The 19,836-nt window shown below is 42.8% G+C and overlaps 1 protein-coding gene across 3 annotated transcripts in view; it reads left to right on the top strand.

Moving 5' to 3' along the window:
- Nucleotides 1-19,836, top strand: part of LOC135553967 (insulin-like growth factor 2 mRNA-binding protein 1) — a 60,782-nt gene that overhangs the window by 28,812 nt on the left and 12,134 nt on the right. The window contains exons 3-11 of one of the 3 annotated variants that reach the window (XM_064985937.1): nucleotides 13,854-13,902; nucleotides 15,004-15,055; nucleotides 15,805-15,868; nucleotides 17,193-17,480; nucleotides 17,798-17,932; nucleotides 18,125-18,247; nucleotides 18,654-18,789; nucleotides 19,006-19,122; nucleotides 19,348-19,464. In XM_064985937.1, the coding sequence (XP_064842009.1) occupies nucleotides 13,854-13,902; nucleotides 15,004-15,055; nucleotides 15,805-15,868; nucleotides 17,193-17,480; nucleotides 17,798-17,932; nucleotides 18,125-18,247; nucleotides 18,654-18,789; nucleotides 19,006-19,122; nucleotides 19,348-19,464 (1,081 nt within the window). The remainder of the gene's footprint in view (nucleotides 1-13,853; nucleotides 13,903-15,003; nucleotides 15,056-15,804; nucleotides 15,869-17,192; nucleotides 17,481-17,797; nucleotides 17,933-18,124; nucleotides 18,248-18,653; nucleotides 18,790-19,005; nucleotides 19,123-19,347; nucleotides 19,465-19,836) is intronic. The other 2 variants (XM_064985938.1, XM_064985939.1) reach the window with 2 other exon arrangements.

Consider the following 19,836-nt stretch of genomic DNA (forward strand, 5'->3'; position numbering starts at 1 on the left):
GATTCACTCATTTAAGGTTGAATACAAACGGTTACATTAGTTTGTAAGATAGCCTTAACTTGAGGCTATTTACTGTGTTACAAAAGTCATTTCGAATTGTGTTAGGTTGACAACGCAAATATAAACATTTAAAGGAGATTTATGTAATGCTTACATAGTTCCATCTGAGCCACTGGCTTAATCCTGTTCTTTAACATTTTGGTTACGTTGGAGACGTGAAAACAACATATAATTTGTTAACTTGTCGACAAGTTAATAGGCTATTTACATAATAGCAAAACTGATTCAGAATTGCGTTTTGTTTTCAACACAACCAAATATTTGCATTTGAAGGAGATGTATATTTTGTGCCACTGACTTAGTCTGACTTTAATTCCAGTTTGTATACAAATGAATAATTGATATATTGGATTCACATTCCCAATCTCAAGCAAAAGTTAAAGTTAAAGAATAGGACTAAATCAAATCAAATCAAACGTTAAATGCACTTCAAATAAAGTTTGGTTTGATTTAGTCCTATTCATTAACTTTGATTTTTGGTTGAATTGGAGATGAGAATCCAACATATTCATTATTAACTTGAAGATTACATTTGACATCAAACGAAGCTTGAAATCCTAGGCCTATTTATTGTCTATTTTTAGTTGAACCCTGGGTTGAATTGAAACAATAGCTGTTGATGATTTTGCAAATGCTACACTGAATAAAAATATGAATGTAGTGTTGGTCCCATGTTTCATGAGTTTAAATTAAAAGATCCCAGAAATTTTCCATACCCACAAAAAGCTTATTTCTCTAAAATGTTGTGCACAAATTTGTTTACATCCCTGTTAGTGAGCATTTCTCCTTTGCCAAGATAATCGATCCACCTGACAGGTGTGGCATGACAACAAGCTGATTAAAAGCATGATCATTACACAGGTGCACCTTGTGCTGGGGACAATAAAAAGGCATCTCTAAAATGTGCAGTTTACTGATGTCAACGTTGTGAACAGAGTGCCCCGTTGTGGCGGGCGGGTTAAGGTTATGGGCAGGCATAAGCTACGCACAACGAATACAATTACATTTTATCTATGGCAATTTGAATGCACAGAGATACCATGACGAGATCCTCAGGCCCAAAGGTTGTGCCATTTATCCGCCGCCATCACCTCATGTTCCAGCCTGATAATGTACGGCCCCATGTCGCAAGCGTCTGTACACAATTCCTGGAAGCTGAAAATGTCCCAGTTCTTCCACGGCCTGCATACTCATCAGACATGTCACCCATTGAGTATGTTTGAGATGCTCTGGATCGACGTGTACGACAGCGTGTTCCAGTTCCCACCAATATCCAGCAGCTTCGCACAGCCTTTGAAGAGGAGTGGGACAACATTCCACATGCGACAATCAACACTCTGATCAACTCTATGTGAAGGATATCTGCATGAGGCAAATGGGTGTCAGACCAAATACTGACTGGTTTTCTGAAAAAGAAGCCCCTACCTTCTTTTTAAGTTATTTGTGACCAACAAATGCGTATCTGTATTTCCAGTCATGTGAAATCCATAAATTAGAGCGTTGTTTATTTATTTTAACTGACTGACTTCCTTATATGAACTGTAACTCAGTAAAATCTTTGAAAAAGTTGCATGTTGCATTTTATACTTTTGTTCAGTGTGTATAGGCCTAAATAGTATCATTGATGACATATGACTTATAAAGAGTATGGTTACGTTTTATTTGCTCTGTTAAACCTTCCCTTTGGAATGACTTCGATAGCAACAGTGAATCTATTTGGTTATTAAGAGATATCTAATGAATCATTATCATGATAGCACATTGGTAGTAGTTAGTGATGAATATCAAAGTTAAGCAAGGCTGGGCTTGGTTAAAAGCCTAGATGGGAAACCAAATTCCTAGCTGTAGTTAGATCAACTCTCCAGTAGGAGTTGCTGCCCAGCTTAGTTTTTCTTTCTTATAGTGGATACAACGTTGAAGATCTGACGCTGTTTCATGTACAAATTGTACAAATGTTTTATATAAGGTTTGTCTATGTTGATAATTGGTTACCATGATGACATAATTCTGTGGTTGAAATTTCACCCCCAAACATAAGTTGATGACTTTTTGCAAATCCAATGTATTTTCCACGTAGGTTCCACGTCCCAATACGTTGACAAATTACGCTAAAACCCACGTTGATTCAACCAATTTCTGCCCGGTGGGTACTTTCTCCTTTTATTCATATAGGCCTACTACAGTTCACAGTTGTAGCGTTTGGGATGATTAACCATTTCCCTAAGTCTTCCCACTCGGTAGTTTTTTCAATACGTTCTATATAAGTACCGTTAGAGCACCCTGAGAAAATAAGACTGCTGCATGCTATTTCTCCCCCTTTTGTTGTTCTGCAATTCTCTCCACACGGGCAAATTTGGAGCCTCTTTTCCATGACGGCTGTTTTTGAAGTGTAATGCACCAGGTGAAGATTGTAATCGTATCGACAGCGGCAGTCTTTCCACCAGCTCTCTGTTCTCTCTTCATGCAACAGACTACCTACTTATGCAAGATCTCCCTGTGTTTGTTTTTTGTTAGCATGTCAGGTTTTGGGCATTTCCATATGACTCAAATCCCTATAGGTTGCTATTTGAAGGATTTCTAAGAAATGATGAAATGGAAGAACAGATTTCTTCCCCCTCACAGCAACTTGCAGTCAAGCGAGGAGAAAGAGAGACGAGTGATTAAAAGAGTATAGCTTTATGTTCTAGTAGTAGGGTCTGCTGTAGATTTAGGTGAATACGAGCAGTAGGCAGGAGTAGGCAGTGACATAGACAGCCTGCTATAGCTTCAGAAAGGTCCGACTCCTTGTGTATGTGGTGGCTCTTCCCCATCAGAGTCCATTGCACATTTGGGGTTAATGTTGCATCGGCGCCTCCTGATTGCCTGGCTAGCGGAGTGACCTTTCACCCCGTTGTAGGGCAAGGCGCGGAGCAAAGAGATGAGGGGGGAAAAAGGGAAGGTGGGGGCAGCTATCAGGTATTCTAAGGGGGGAGGGGGGAAGGGGGGTCAAGTGGGGGGAGAGGGAGGGGGAGGAAGGGTTGTAAATATATGGTGTAGGGGAGACTGGGGTAAGTTGAGCCAAAGGGGTAAATTAAGCCATCCTTGTTTCTAGGAAACCATAAACAAAATAAAAAACTTGTCCAAATATTTGGGAAGACGTCATCATTTCATGGAGTCTATGAAGAAAGAAACCACATGGAAAAAGTGGTAAGCAAGATATCAAAGTAGATAATTCTAAGACTGTTCGGTTGGGGTCTCTATAAGCTTCAATATGAGGTCCTTAACCTAGCATGAAAGTACATCCTTGTAGATGTGTGTGCTAATATAGTCCACGTTTTTGCCTTCCGGTAAGTTGAGCCAATGGGTGAGCCAACGGCAAGTTAACCAAATTGAAGTGTTTTCTTCCCAGGTGTAATGCAAGGCCTTATCTATGGGATATGAGGTAACAACAGAGCCTGGCCAATGTTAAAAGTGATTTTAAAAAGTAGAAAGTGTTTGTTAGGTTTTAAGCCTGTGTTAAAAGATGCATATAATGATTAAAAGACAAAAAAAGTGATTGTGATTGTGTTGAATTGTGTTTGGGAAATAAAGATTGTCATGGTTTAAAAAAAGTAGTGATAATATTTCATTCAGTACAGAAATTTGTAGGCGGCTTAGCTTACTCTGTTCTGTGGATCAACTTACCCCATTCCCAGGGTAAGTTGTGCCAAGAGACCACTTTTTTGGACAAGCTATGTTTTTAAAACTGTAATGTTTACATGAATTCTGATCATTTCCAAGGATACCCACCACACTGAAATATATGTAGATATCTTTGTTAGAAAGAATACTATATTTTGCTTGACAGAGTGATACTAAATATAGAAAATGGCTCAGATTACCACACTCTTGTCTCGTGTCAGTGCTCATTGCTTGCACTTTATGTTGATGTAGTCATTTAGCCTCCATGCTATCTTGAGAGCTTCTTGGGTGGTAGTAAGCTTTTTTTGTCACAAAGAATTGTGATAAACACACATCCACTACCTTTTTCTGAGTACTTAGCTCCATGGTTCTCATTGGTCCTGTCTTGTGAACTGCCTTCCTGGAGTCATGGGCACCAACAACATCCTGGTATGGACCTCATGGAATTGTCGTCAAGATGGCGATATATATACTGAAAAGTTGGCTAGGAGCAGGAAACAGTGCAACCGTGTCTGTCGGCACCATCTTGACGACGATTCCATGAGGTCCATACCAGGATGTTGTTGGTGCCCATGACTCCTGGAAGGCAGTTCACAAGACAGGACCAATGAGAGCCATATGGCAATTGCACCATCCACAACTGCCACCCGCTACCATCTAGAAGGAGGAGGCAGTAGAGGTACATCAAATCTGGGGCCGAGAGACTGAGAAGCAGCTTCTATCGTTTTCTTTTTAAATTTCTAGGTATTACTGCACTGTTCAAGCTAGAAATACAAGCATTTCGCTGCACCTGTGATACCATCTGCAAATCTGTGTACGCGACCAATACATTTTGATTTGTGTGTGTGTCTGTGTGTGTGTGTGTGTGTGTGTGTGTGTGTGTGTGTGTGTGTGTGTGTGTGTGTGTGTGTGTGTGTGTGTGTGTGTGTGTGTGTGTGTGTGTGTGTGTGTGTGTGTATGTGTGTTTGTGAGTGTGTGTGTGTGTGTGTAAAGGTGGTTGTTTTTGTGGTGTCGCTCGCCTATTCCCATCTTCACCAACAGCAAGGTGGACACTGATCCAATTTCTTAACTAGGCTTTGTGTTGTGGTTTTCATTTACTTCTGTAGTCCGCTCATAATCTCTCTCTCTCTTTCTCTCTCTACCTCATTCGGTATAATCAGCTTAGAACTTAACCATTGGCCTGCTATCCTGCAGATTCCCAGCCCACCCCATAAACACAACACACAACACACAGCACACAGCACACAAAACACACACACACAATCAGCTTTCTTGACCACCATTCCCAGGATGGATAGGCTGTTGACCGTATAGTGTATAGTGTATACAGGATCTTAATTTGATCCAGTTTGTTACAGAATGAAAATAATCCTGCAGCAACGGGATATGTGAATTATTATGTGGATTATAATTAAAGGACATTTTTGTAGGGGTTGATGCCTTTTCAAGTCTGACATTTCAAAGTGGAAATGACAAACTTCTGGAGACTTAAACCTCAAATGCACTCAACGTTTAAAATGTCCTGCATTGCAGGAAGGTTCTCCAGCAACATGGTGACCAAATTAAGATCCTACATCTGTAGGGCTTTCCTGAGGCCTGCTAAATCAATCACTACACTTTGGAGAAACAGCATGAAATCAAAAACATTCCTTTAACATGTTGAACTTTGTTAATTTTGCTGAAATAAGAGATGAGAGATGAATGATTTGAAGTATTTTTTTAAATAGATATTTGTTTGTATCCCTATCAATACTACCAAATCTCAAGGTATGATTGTGTAATAAGCCATATCTGCATCTGTCTTACTATTCCATTACTATTAACAAGTTGTTGGTATTTTTGTGTAAAATGATCATAATGAAGGTGCAACAACTGTGTCCACCAACCAAATTGATGTAATGTGGGACAATTGAAGGATGAGTGTGGAGCTTTAGGGTGTACGTTCTATGACAACCTAACATTACTGAGGTCAATTATGGGAATTAGCTTAGCTTTTCAATTAAGTGATTGCAATTCACAATTAGCACTATCGTTCTCTCTGAGCACAAGCTATGGTGCTGCCAGGCTACATCCTTTGCTATTGTATGGCCTTGTTGTAATAGTTATTATCTTGAGTCTTTGAGCTTTGTATGGTGAGAGTGGATTTGGTTTCTTTTAGGGTTGAAATTCAGGCTAGAGTTCTGTTTGCATCCCTGTGAAACACTGCTACCTCTTTTGAAGGGCGTAGGCATCAGAGAATGGCTATTAGGGATGTGAGGTGTATTCAGCTAAGCTGAAATGTTGAACGATCGCTCAAAACAAACACAGAATTGAATTTAACGTTTGATGCCTATATTGAAACGGTAGGCATTCTGAATGCACCGTTTGTAGAATACACCGTTTCGAACACACTGGTTATGGGTACAGCCCTAATAATTGTGTGTTGAAATAATTTCTCAATGTCAATGTTGCCAGGCGGGTCTTTTTTTTAATGTGAAATCAAAACACGAATTCATAATACATTTTTACTTTTTATTTGAATAATCATAGTAATGTTTTATTGTCAAATTCACCTGATAGTTGCAATGAAATAAGCATCTGATTGTAAAAAAAACCCGGATAAAGTCTATGCGTTATGTTGTCTAAACGCATAAGGTCCATCACAGCTGTAGGAAGAAGACGTTAACATTTTGACTGAAGGGCTTTGGCAGTTCGCTGCTTAATCTCCTTACCCAACTGCTCTATACACGCTTAGAAAAAAAGGTCCTATCTAGAACCTAAAGGGTTTGTCGGCTGTCCCGATAGGAGAACCCTTTGAAGAACCCTTTTTGGTTCCTGGTAGAACCCTTTTGGATCCAGGTAGAACCCTTTCCCCAGAAGGTTCTACATGGAACCCAAAAGAGTTCTGCCTAGAACCAAAAAGAGTGTACATAGGAGCCGTTAATCAGTAGCCTGTTTTTTTTTTAAGAGGCACCTTTTTGAAGTCCCCACCCCTTTCCCTTCCTCCATCTCTCGCCCCTCTCCTCTGCTCTCCACATGCATTGAGAGGAAGTTAGCTTTGAGTGGGGGTGTGTGCATGTGGGGGAGGGGCGCAGTGCACAGAGAGAGAGAGAATGCATGCTGCTGTCTTTGAAGCCTATAGTTTTTTATTCTCTCTCTATCTCTCTCTCTGCATTTCATTCCCCACTCCCCCATCATCCTCAGAGCTTGGTTGCTGATTGGCCAAGCCACCGACAGGGTGAAATTAGACAGGAAGTAGCTCTGGATAAAAAGAAAATGCAAAGTGGGGCTACATGACTGAGACTTCCTGTGTTCTCCATTTCCTGCTTGACCTTTCACCTCGCAATGGGCCACACATAGTTCATTTGGTGGGATTTGGGAGTCTGCAGCTACCCTGGTGTGTGTGTGTGTGTGTGTGTGTATGTGTGTTAGCGTGTGTGTGTACTTCTTTCATTCTGCTGAGTGGGTTGAGTTGTCGTGGGCCCCTTTGTGTAGTAGACTGTATATGTAATGCTGTTGTGTTATTGTCATTATTCTACGGCTACGCCATCTTCCCTAAAACTAATTTTGGCCTCCATTTTCAAACCTCCATGGTCTGTTGTAGTTATACTCTCAAATGAAAAGGACAGTAAGGGTTACTTAGGTCAACCACCCACTGACTTAAGTTTAAAAGTGAATGACATAGTCACAGTTTGTATGTGTGTATTTGTGTTGGTAGGTGTTTACAGTATGTTAGTATGATCATGAGTATTTTGTCTATGTGCCCTTTTATTTTCGCTAGTGTGTTTGGACCTACATTTATGGTGTGCCTTTGTTTGTTTTTGACTGTATTTTGTAAATCAAGGGGCATCTACAAAGTCTGTATGCACTTGGTGCGTGTGGTGTGGGTGTGTTGGTGTTTTCAGAACACAAAGTGTGCGTTTGTGTGTTCAAACGTGAATGTGTGGCGCCTAAGTGATTATGTGGCTGTTAATTTGTACTTAACATATATTTTTTATTTTTTACAATACTCATTCTGATGTATGTTCAAATGTGTACATGTGTGGACGAGTGTGTGTGTGCTTGTTTTTAATCTGCTTGGAGGGTGTGTGACTTGGTGTGTTTTGTGTGGGCGTCTGGGTGTGTGTTTATGATTATGGGCTATGGAATGCTTCTCATTGTTTTTCCTTCCACCGGGAGGACACCCGAGTCCTCCAGCGCGGCTGAGACTGGCCCGTCATGCATCGGTGAGCCACCGGTGGGGGGCGCTCTAGGGACCTTTCCAATGCTAAACAGATGGTCTGATGGGAAGGGGAGGCGAGCCACTCAGGGCGACATGCATGCCTGTGTAACAGCTCACTGTGAAAATTGCACCTCCTCTGTGTATGCGTGTGTGTGGTTGTGTACATCTTACCCCCATGTAAAATTACCTGAGGGTGTGTGTGCTATGCAATTGGGCCTGATTTTGGCATGGAACAGGCTTTTTTTTATACATTTGTGGTTCAGTGTGAAGGTTTTAGTATTGTGGTTGTGTTTGTTTAGTAAATGGTGAGATGACACTGTAGAGCAGAGTTCTCCAATAAGCGACCCACAGGTGATTTTATTTTTGCCCCTAAGGTTTCTGAGCAAAATAAAAATATAATAAATAAATATACAGTACCAGTCAAAAGTGTGGACACACCTACTCATTCAAGGGTTTTCCTTTATTTCTACTATTTTCTACATCATAGTGAAGACATCAAAACTATGAAATAACACATATGGAATCATGTAGTAACCAAAAAAGGGTTAAACAAATCAACATGCAAAGCTACCCTTTGCCTTGATGACAGCTTTGCACACTCTTGGCATTCTCTCAACCAGCTTCATGAGGTAATCACCTGGAATGCATTTCAATTAACAGGTGGGCCTTTTTAAAAGTTCATTTGTGGAACTGTGTGTGTGTGTGTGTGTGGGGGGGGGCGGTATATAGAAGATAGCCCTATTTGGTAAAAGACCAAGTCCATTTTATGGCAAGAACAGCTCAAATAAAGCATGGAGGATGAGGTGTTATGGTGTGGTGGTTCTTTGTTGGTGACACTGTCTGTGATTTATTTAGAATTCAAGGCACACTTAACTAGCATGGCTACCACAGCATTCTGCAGAAATACGCCATCCTATCTGGTTTGGGCTTAGTGGGACTATCATTTGTTTTTCAACAGGACAATGACCCAACACACCCAGGCTGTGTAAGGGCTATTTTACCAAGAAGGAGCGTGATGGAGTGCTGCATCAGACGACCTGGCCTCCACAATCCCCTGACCTCAACCCAATTGAGATGGTTTGGGATGAGTTGGACCAGGGAGTGAAGGAAAAGCAGCCAACAAGTGCTCAGCATATGTGGGAACTCCTTCAAAACTGTTGGAAAAGCATTCCAGGTGTAGCTGGTTGAGAGAATGTGTGGAAAGCTGTCATCAAGGCAAAGGGTGGCTACTTTGAAGAATCTCAAATATAAAATACACGTTGATTTGTTTAACCCTTTTATGGTTACTACATGATTCCATATGTGTTATTTCAAAGTTTTGATGACTTCACTATTATTCTACAATGTAGAAAATTGTGAAAATAAAGAAAAACCCTTGATATGAGTAGGTATTCGAAAACATTTGACAGGTAGTGTGTATAGTATATATTATGTAATTTTCGTTATTGGATATACAATTTCAGGAAATTATATTGAATTTACATTTACATTTGAGTAATTTAGGACACGCGCTTATCCAGAACAACTTGTGAGTAGTGAGCTCAAAGTGATTATAATTTAGGAAATGTGTTCCCAAATATTCCCATAAATAAATAGAGGGATATGTGATTATATCCCAAAGTCTGTTTAGGATTTTTGCGGACCAATTTGCAGTGTACAATTATTTATAACTATGTTCCGGCCCCTTGACCATCCACTGAAAAATCAGCCCACAGCTGAATGTAATTGGGTACCCCTGCCGTGGAGGCCTATCCTTGAGTGAAATGTTGCGGGAGAGATCTTCAAAGGAGAGGTAGTACAGTGGAACCGAAATTGAGGACATGAGTATAATGGGGGACAGAGGGTCAAGCCATTCAGTTAGGACCTTTCGAAACCTCCTTCAAGTCAATTTTCCCTTATATAACCAACCAGTGTCTGTACAACATATACACACTTACATACATACAAACACACCTTCGTTCTCATTCACAGGTCTGCGCAAACATGCTCCCTCACACTTACCCTCTTCCTCATTTTCCCTCTTCCTCATTTTCAACCATGTATATGGATCTCTCTCTCTCTCTCTCTCTCTCTCTCTCTCTCTCTCTCTCTCTCTCTCTCTCTCTCTCTCTCTCTCTCTCTCTCTCTCTCTCTCTCTCTCTCTCTCTCTCTCTCTTCAATTCTTTCACATGGTAAGCTAGCACCTGCATGCCCCTCCTATGTGACAATGCTATGGTCTCACCCCCAATGGAGTCTCCTGATCAGACTAAAGACATTTGCTTTTGACCCCACCAGCATAAAGCTGTAGGCTTGAGGCTTCTAAGCATTCCGGCCCCTCTTCTTTCTCCCATTGTCCTGTTGGTACCAACACAAGCTATGTACGTTAGATGCTACCTCAAAGACAAAGTCAGTAACACAGACATAAACATTCATTAAGCTTCAGCTGAGATTCGTTTTTCAGGAATTTTAAATGTTTGTTCATTTTGGAGTATTTGCTATGTGAGGTTAGGAGCATGTGGAGGGAAGACCACCCCTGAAGGGAAGAACAACAACATATGAACGGGTGCAACCATATTGTCTCCTCACCACTCATCCATCTTCCCCTCCCCTCCCCCGTCGTCATGGCGTCAGCCAATGAGATGCCTGGGAGTCGGCGTTCAGTGTTGTCTAGGTTAATTTAATTTCACAGTTGGTGTGGGTGTGGGGCTGATGGTTGAGGGGGGTTGAAGGAGCAAATGTGAGTTAAGTGTTGGGTGGGGGGCTATGTAGATGTGGGGGTTGGGTGGATGGTTACTTCTATTGATGTATTGATTTGCGGGACAGAGACTTTGATGAATGAAGAAGGGTTTTCGTCCGAGGAGGAGAAGTACCAGTTCAAAGGCCCACCTGTCCCCCTCACGTGCTCCCCTCACAAATAGCCTACCGTGGGTGGTGAAGCCTGAAGCACGGCCATGATGTTGACTGTTAATTTGGTGGCTTGCACAAGTTTCCCCAAAAACGGACAAAATCATTTGTTTTCAAGACTGTGGTGACCTTCGAGTAACTGAACCATTCTATGTGACTAAATAGTCAGTAGTGCTTTAATTGTTACAGCACATTCAACACGTTGCTGAACTACCATCCAACGGTGTGGCACAGGAAACAGTAACCTCTTAGCCTCATCATCAAAAAGCCCTGAAACCTTTCGGAATGTTTCTGCTCTGGAAAACAACATGTGCCATGATTGTATTGGGTTGCTTTATGGTAATATATGTGTATAATGTCATTTCCCTGATGCCCATGAGCTTACATTGGTCCTTCCATATGTTTTGTTGCACAGAGCCCAAGAGGCGAGGCAGGGAATTTTTATTGGGTTGTGTCTCTCCTGGGTGTAGAAACTTAGGTTCAGAGGTCACAAGGGGATTCCAACATATTAACCCTTTACAAACCAGCAGAGCTGTGAGCTGCCCCTCCCTTATGATCCCTGGCGCCCGTTTTCTCCAACACACACACACACACACACACACACACACACACACACACACACACACACACACACACACACACACACACACACACACACACACACACACACACACACACACACACACACACACACACACACACACCTCACCTCTCACTTAGATCATTAGAGCTCCCTCTAGAGTTTCAATCAGGATGCTGGCAACCAATTGCCAGCTCTGTGTTTCAGTTGCCCTTAGGCACACAGATCTAGCATCAGCTTACCCTCTAAAATCTGGTGTAAAATGTGAAAACTGACCGTACATCTAGGGGCGACGTCATTCTACTCCCAGTCAGAGATTCCAAGGGGTTGAAGCAGGAAAATTTGATAGGCTACTATTACCTACCTGCTACCCCTCCTTGTCCTCTTTTATCTCCTCACTATGTTCCCCTGATCTCCTCCACTTTGCCTTCTCTGTGGCCAAATCTTTGAATAAATCTGTAAATACTACTTTGGTACTGTGTGGTTCAATATACAAGTTATTCAGCTTGTTTGTTTATTCTTGTATTTTGGGGAACCTTGATGTTGTTATGGAGATTGTCCTCCCCCTGCTGCAGTTCTTTCTCTCTCGCTCCTGTTTGCGCTCTGTCACACTCTGTCCCTTTCTCGCATGCGTTCCCCTGCAGTCAACTCTCTCTCGCTTAATGCCAACCTCACACGCTCTCTCCCTCTACTATACTCCCTCATAGTTTTTCTCTCTCTTTCTCTTTCTTTCGCTCTCTCTTTCTCTCTCTGTGCCCATGTGTTGGGAACGTTCCAGGGCAGCTGGCAGAGTACTAAATCTGTCGTCAGTGTCCGGTTTCAATATACCCATTCTTTCTCCCTACACACCCCTCAGTCCATCCAACCCACACAAACACTCTCGCTCTCTCGCTCTCTCTCTCTCTGAGTCCAAGCCAGCAACAGGCAGCGGGATATGCAAGCTGGCAGATGCTGATGAGCTGAGACACACACACACACACACACACACGCACACTTTCAGCGTCGCTCATGTGTACTGAACCAGGATGTTAAGACCTGAAACACAAGACTGCCAACCGTGTGAGTGTGTGTGTGTGTGTCTGTCTGTCTCTGACAGCTTGTCATAACTTTCAATGGTGCATTGGCGGTCAGTACAATGGAGCTCATCGTTTTTTTTATGGTCACAGAATTCTCAGTTGAGAGGCTCAAAGTATTGGAGTTGTACTTGTGAACTAGTATAAAACATATGGAGTAGTGACACCGATGCTCTTTCCTCTCACAGTCGCTGCAGGCAAACTCTGAGATACACTGGTATTTTACGATGCTAAACCGCGAACCAGAGAACCCAATCATGCTTCTGATTCAATGAAATAAAGAATGAGGTTTGACCAAAAAATATTTGGTAAATTTCCATGTAGGTTTACAATAAAAAAAAATCAGAATTGGATGGTTAATTAAGTGATAATGCCCGAGAAGCTGGTGTTTGGAGGCTATATTGGCACGGGTGTTGTTATTACCAATATATCCTCCAAACACCGGCTTTGAGGGTACTATCACTTTTATACAATGGGTTACCAACACATTCAAATAATGATTTACATATTTTCCATAAAAACATTATTTTGATGAATTTAGTCATACTATTTCATACTTCCACAAGATATAGTCCCGACACAAATCTGGGGTTGTTACTCAAGCCGGCTGGTGGTTCGGTTGCGGGAGACGCAACCCAGCCATTCGTTCTAAATATGCCATTGCCATACTGGCTGGCAACGTTCTCATCCCGTGCTTGCTAGCTAGCCGACTACTACAGCAAAGTAACTGCATTTGCATTTGTTTAAGCTGTTTTCGAGTGACAGTTGTTTGGATACATCCATAGCAATGTGCTAATGAGGCACGATTTCGCCTGGCATTAAAAAAAACGTGTTCACTCGTCAGGACACTGTTGTTCAGCGGAGCTAGACAACAACACAGCTAACACAATCACTTCAAACTGTAAAGACTGCAAACCAGCTGCACTTCATTTGACCTTATTTCAATTGACGGTTGTTTATATCCATCAAAATGATGCCAGCCGATTCATGATTTCGACTGGCTGAGAAACGCTGCCTGCTTGTCTGTCTTGTCCGCTGTTGAAAACTAAATGTTAGTCTAAAAGAAATGTGAGGTAATGTCTAGATGCTTTTTATAGTGGAGATCCAAGTTTATAAATTGCCTGACTGGGGAGATGAGACAGTGTATTGCACAGTCAGATGGAACAGAGTAAGTAGGCAGTTTAACATCATAGATTTAGCCAGTGGTAACTTGTGGAATAGACACCGGCTGGGATGCGGTTTTAACCAATCAGCATTCAGGATTAGACCCACACACCAGGCAATAGTTGGACCAAATCCATTTGACTGCATGAAGTATGTGAATGTTTTACGTCCATGTTTGAGTTTAATATTTTCAAATAGTATTTCTCTATTTCTCTCTTTCACTCTCTTTTAGGACCAGGAAACTCCAGATCAGAAACATTCCTCCACACCTGCAGTGGGAGGTGAGTGCCCCAGGTTTGACCATAGCATAGTTTCACCATATGAAAATGTATCAATGGGTCCGTTAGTGTCTCTCAATCTGTTTTAGATGGAAAAGCATAGGTTAGTCCGTGCTACAGCATAGGTAAGTAATCAGGACAAATCTGTTCAGAACATGATGTTCTGTGTAGCCATCTGAGATTTGAGTGAGTTAGGGGAGTAAAAAGGCATTTAGATTGACTATGGCTGCGGACATGATTGTGTGTGTTCGTATGTGTATTTGTGTCTTTATTGTGGGGCGGCTTTATTTTGGGGGCGGCAGGTAGCCTAGTGGTTAGAGCATTGGGCTAGTAACCAAAAGGCTGCTAGATTGAATCCTCGAGCTGACAAGGTAAAAATCTGTTGTTCTGCCCCTGAACAAGTCAGTTAACCCACTGTTCCAAGGCCGTCATTGTAAATAAGAATTTGTTCTTAACTGACTTGCCTAGTTAAATAAAGGTTTAAAAATAAATGGTGGGTGTTGAGCGGCGCACGCTACCGCTGACAGCTGGACGAAGACGGGCCACATGTCTCTGCTAAGGCGGGGGGCTCTTTCGCTTTCTCTCTCGCTCTCCACTCTATCCTGCCAGTGCTCGCGTGCATAGCAGTATGTCCTTCCCTAGCTGGCCACACGAGGGTAACGTTTCTCCATCCATGTTATAGCCTTAAACATGAGCCAGAAGGAGTTTAAAAAAAAATAGACCCAATGTCAGACTAAGAAACCATGTTGAAGACTCATTACATCAGAGCAGTCAAACCAAGCTTCTGGATGGCCAGATATGCCTTTTATCCAAGCGTCATACCAGTGCATAAATTATACATATGGTGGTCCCGGGAATCAAATCCACTATCCTGGCATTGCAAGCACCATGCTCTCTACCAACTGAGCCACACAGGACATCAGTGTCTGATTTAGACCAGGGAAATGTCTCTCTCCAGTCAGTAGCACTAATCAATGAAGTGGGAGGTTGAAATGATGCAGACTGATGTAGGAAGTGAGACAAATAGGAGAACATTGGAGAAACTCAGTTTAGGTGGAAATGTCGGAACACAACTATAATGAAATTGTGTTCTCCCCACCCTAGGTGCTGGATGGTCTGCTGGCCCAATATGGGACCGTTGAGAACTGCGAACAAGGTAAGATACTGAAGTTACCTTTGGGGAAAAAATAAAGTTATTCTGTTCTATTCATAGCCGGTCAGACTTCGCTCTGAACATCTGATCTACAAATCCAATGATAAGGCTTCCTTTACACACTCACTGGGAAAGATTATAAGGAGATTCACAGTATTCTTTGCACTTGGCACAATGTTTTTGCACTACAAAAATGTCACTTTCTCTTTTCTATCGAGTCCTGACCGGATCTGCTTTCCCTATCCATCTGAGCTACAAAACAAAAGCATATTCATAAAGCGTCTCAAAATAGGAGTGCTGATCTAGGATCAGGTCCTACCTGTCCAGGTAATCTTAATCATTAAGAGGCAAAACTGATTTTAGATCAGCACTCCTACTCTGAGGCGCTTTATGAATAAGGGGCGTGGTCAGAGTTCTGAGAGTCCTTCTGTCGTCCAAGCACCTCCCTTTGTGAATGCAGCTCATTAAGAAATAGCTTGAGTATACCAGTCTACAGGACACCCTGCAAGAGTGAAGTCTTTATGTCAGTGGTAAATCGCTGCTTCTCAGTCCTTCTCTGTCAGCGAATCAGATTTGATCAATGGGATATCCCATGCTCTGTCGTAGGTCAATCAATATCATTAACTCTCAGGAAATGGGTCTGACAAGGAGGTGGGTTTATATCCTCTGACTTATGCAATCTCCCCTCCTCCCTCTCTCTCTATCTCTCTCTCCCTCCTCTCCTCTCCTCTCACTCTGGCTCCTTTTCTTAGTGAACACAGACAGTGAGACTGCTGTGGTCAACGTCACATATGGAACTCGGGAACATGCCAGACAGTAAGTCTCCCATAGTGCATGATCTTTTCTACATCTCTACTTCCAAATGTACCCAGTCCATATCCTTTCACACCTTGCTTATCTGGATGTGTTTGTGTCCATATAATGGATTGCCATTAAGCAGACTCAATTATCCAAAGGGACAGTCATGAGTGCATACATTTTACAAAGGGCTGGTCCCAGAAATCAAACCCACTATCCCGGCATTGCACGTTGTGTTAGCTAATCCAAGTGCATAATTTTAAAAGGCTAATTGATCATTAGAAACCCCTTTTGCAATTATGTTAGCACAGCTGAAAATTGTTGTGCTGCTTAAAGAAGCAATAAAACTGGCCTTATTTAGACTAGTTGAGTATCTGGAGCCTCGGAATTTGTGGGTTTGATTACAGGCTCAAAATGGCTAGAAACAAAGAACTTTCTTCTGAAAGTCATCAGTCTATTCTTGTTCTGAGAAATTAAGGCTATCCCATGTGAGAAATTGCCAAGAAACGGAAGATCTCGTACAACACTGTACAACTCCCTTCACAGAACAGTGCAAACTGTCTCTAACCAGAATAGAAAGATAATCATCCCCAGCTTATAATTGGCTCATTCATCCCCCCTCCTCTCCCCTAACTATTACCCAGGTCGTTACTGTAAATGAATAAGTATTCTCAGTCAACTTACCTGGTAAAATAAGGGTAAAATAAAAAAAAATACAGAATTACAGTTGACCAGGGCAGCTAAAGCGGGGCAGAACTGACTTGTTGGAAATGTGGCATCCTATGACGGTACCACGTTAAAAGTCACTGAGCTCTTCAGTGAAGCCATTCTACAGGCAATGTTTGTCTATGGCAATAGCATGGCTGTATGCTTGATTTTATACACCTGTCAGCAACGGGTGTGTCTGAAATCCACTCATTTGAAGGGGTGTCTACATACTTTTGTATATATAGTGTGTATATCACTCGCTTGACCTCTAGTGGTATGATAGTAGGACTGCAGTTGGGGATTGCTCTGCCCTGCAACATGAAAAATGATCAAAGATATTAAAGATGAACTTACACACATGCAGCCGATGAATTTGGCCGTAGTAGAAGATTTCCCTTAATAAAAGCATTGTTTTGAGACATTTGGCTTTCGAGGTCCAGTTAAAAAACATTTGGGGAGTAAAAACAGATAATCATTATAGAAAGCTATTCAGAAAACCTCATGGGTGAAAGACACAAACCACGGGAACTCTTTTCTTCTCTTTCGTCATCCTTACAAATGACCATTTCTAGTTTTTCTGATATTGTCGATGTATAATTAAATGTGAAATCTAACATCTACCCGTTTCTCCCAGGGCTATCCAGAAGCTGAACGGCTACGAGTTTGAGAACAATTCCTTGCGTGTCTCCTACATCCCAGATGAGACGTCGGATGTCGACTCCCAACACGGCCCAGACAATAGTCGTCGCCCCGGTTACGGGCCCCGCGGCCCCCGTGGCGGTTCCCCGGGTTCAGGCATGCCCTCAAAACACCAGCACGCCGACATCCCCCTCCGACTCCTGGTGCCCACCCAATACGTGGGGGCCATCATCGGCAAGGAGGGTGCCACCATCCGCAACATCACCAAACAAACCCAGAGCAAGTAAGTACCAATATGAGTTGACCAATATAGTAGTAACAGTGCCAGTGAACCAGATCAAGTGAGTGCAAGTCAGGCCATACTGGTGACTTGTTGCAAGAATAGACAGAGCAAAGCCATTACTGAAATGAAGCTTTACTACATCCCATCTTTGTTATTAAGGCTTTGAAAGTGATTATGAAAATGTACTGGGAGCGTTGCACAACCCAAAGGGCTTTCGATTGAATTTGAACAAACCAAAAGTGCCCAGCCCACCTGATTGTGAACACAACACTGTATGGCCAAAAGGACTTTCCTGAGTTTTCTGTCCCTGCTGCTAGAATCGACGTCCATCGCAAAGAGAATGCCGGCGCAGCTGAGAAGCCAATCAGCATCCACTCCACCCCCGAGGGCTGCTCCTCTGCCTGCCGTTTGATCCTGGATATCATGCAACAGGAGGCTAAGGACACCAAGACGTGAGTGCAGTGTCCATGAAGCAGCTGTCAAACTTTAAAGTGACCCTCCAGCTATTTCGTAACTTTTCCCATAAAGAAAAACGGTATCTCCTATTGTGCTAGGGGTGGACGTTTAAGCATGCAGTTAGGAAACGGTACATTTGATTTTCTTCTGTGTTTAATCTCATACTGTGTTCTCCTTGTCCTCTCAAGTGCTGAAGAAGTACCCCTGAAGATCCTGGCTCACAATAACTTTGTCGGCCGACTGATCGGCAAGGAGGGGCGCAACCTGAAGAAAGTGGAGCAGGACACCGACACCAAGATCACAATCTCCCCGTCAGTCACACACATCTAAAAACATACAAACACTCAACACTCATCATGAAACACACAGGTCCCAGGTCCCTGGGTATGTTTATGTAGAGCTGCCATGGTCAATTAGGAAAGATCATGCACCGTGGTGATGGAAACATATGACTATAGCCAATGACTGATTAAATGTACTGACTTGTTTCTTCATTATTGTAGTCTCCAGTGATCAACTGTGGTTGATTAACAACGTTCCTTGTTATTTTTCTCCCTCTGCTCCTCTCCCCATCACCTTTCTGCTTCTTATTTCTCATTCTACCTGCTCTTCCTGTTTCTTATCGTTCTCCTTTTCCACCTGACCTCTCCCTCTTTCCTATTCTTCTCTTTCACCTCTCCCAATCTGTCTCTTCCTTCCCTCCACTCCTGTCTGAAGACTCCAGGACCTGACTGTGTACAACCCAGAGAGGACCATCACAGTGAAGGGACCCATCGAGGCCTGTTGTCTGGCCGAAACAGAGATCATGAAGAAAGTGCGCGAGGCCTATGACAATGACATGGCCGCCATGAATGTGAGTCAATGCTCAATAAAGTTACTGGCCTCCAATTCTCTTGAAAACACAATGGTCTCTCACAGATCTTTTTCCTGCCCCTGGCACTTTAGGTTTCCACCTGTATCTGTTGACTTTCGTAGGGAGAAACGCACATGCAGTAATTGTCACATGCACTCAAACTATCATGCACTCTCAGATCAGTTCCTTTGGCACTTACCTGCTTCTTGTCTCCAGCAACAGACTCATCTGATTCCCGGACTGAACCTTGGAGCGCTTGGACTTTTCCCCCCTTCCGGTTCCATGCCCCCTCCCCCATCAGGCAACTCTGCATCCCCCTACGGCTCTTTTGGGGTAAGTGCACAGGCTTCTATCTAAGCCCGTTAGGTTCCAGTCAGTGAGCTTTAGTTGAGTTAGCTGTGTTTGCAAACGCTGATGCTAGCTTTCACAAACATGACCTCGGTCTGCCTCAGGGTTGCGTTGTGGTGTGGTAATAACCTCTAGATCAGCGGGTTCAGATATTGGTTGGGCTGTGGTCATGTAGTGACACAGTTGTAACTGTTTCATGTCACCCTACAGGCCCCTGAGCAGGAGACAGTCCATGTGTACATCCCGGCCCAGGCGGTAGGAGCTATTATTGGCAAGAAGGGACAGCATATAAAACAGCTGAGCCGCTTCGCTGGAGCATCAATCAAGGTGAGAGATTTACTGGTACACACAGACATTCACTCACACACGGAAATTGGTCAATGAGGAAAGATAATGCACCGAGCGGGATATAAATAGTGCATTTCATCACCGCTCTGAAACTGATTCGAGAAAAACAATGACTTTTCTGAGACACCTATACTTGTACATATCATGTCTCTGTAAAGGACGTCACACTGCTTGCTTAGCGAGTACCACTTCTTTCTGATTCGGCCCATACCTGCCTCAAACTAGGGACCTCTGCTGCGCTAGCACACGTGACCGCCCTCCTTATAAACGTCTTGCCGGTCGGCGCCATGTGAAGTAAGCTTCGCACATCCCCATGTGCCAAAGACGTCTATATATGTGGTTTAAGTTGAC

Source organism: Oncorhynchus masou, chromosome 14, assembly GCF_036934945.1.
Source record: "Oncorhynchus masou masou isolate Uvic2021 chromosome 14, UVic_Omas_1.1, whole genome shotgun sequence".
NCBI classification, from domain to species: domain Eukaryota; kingdom Metazoa; phylum Chordata; class Actinopteri; order Salmoniformes; family Salmonidae; genus Oncorhynchus; species Oncorhynchus masou.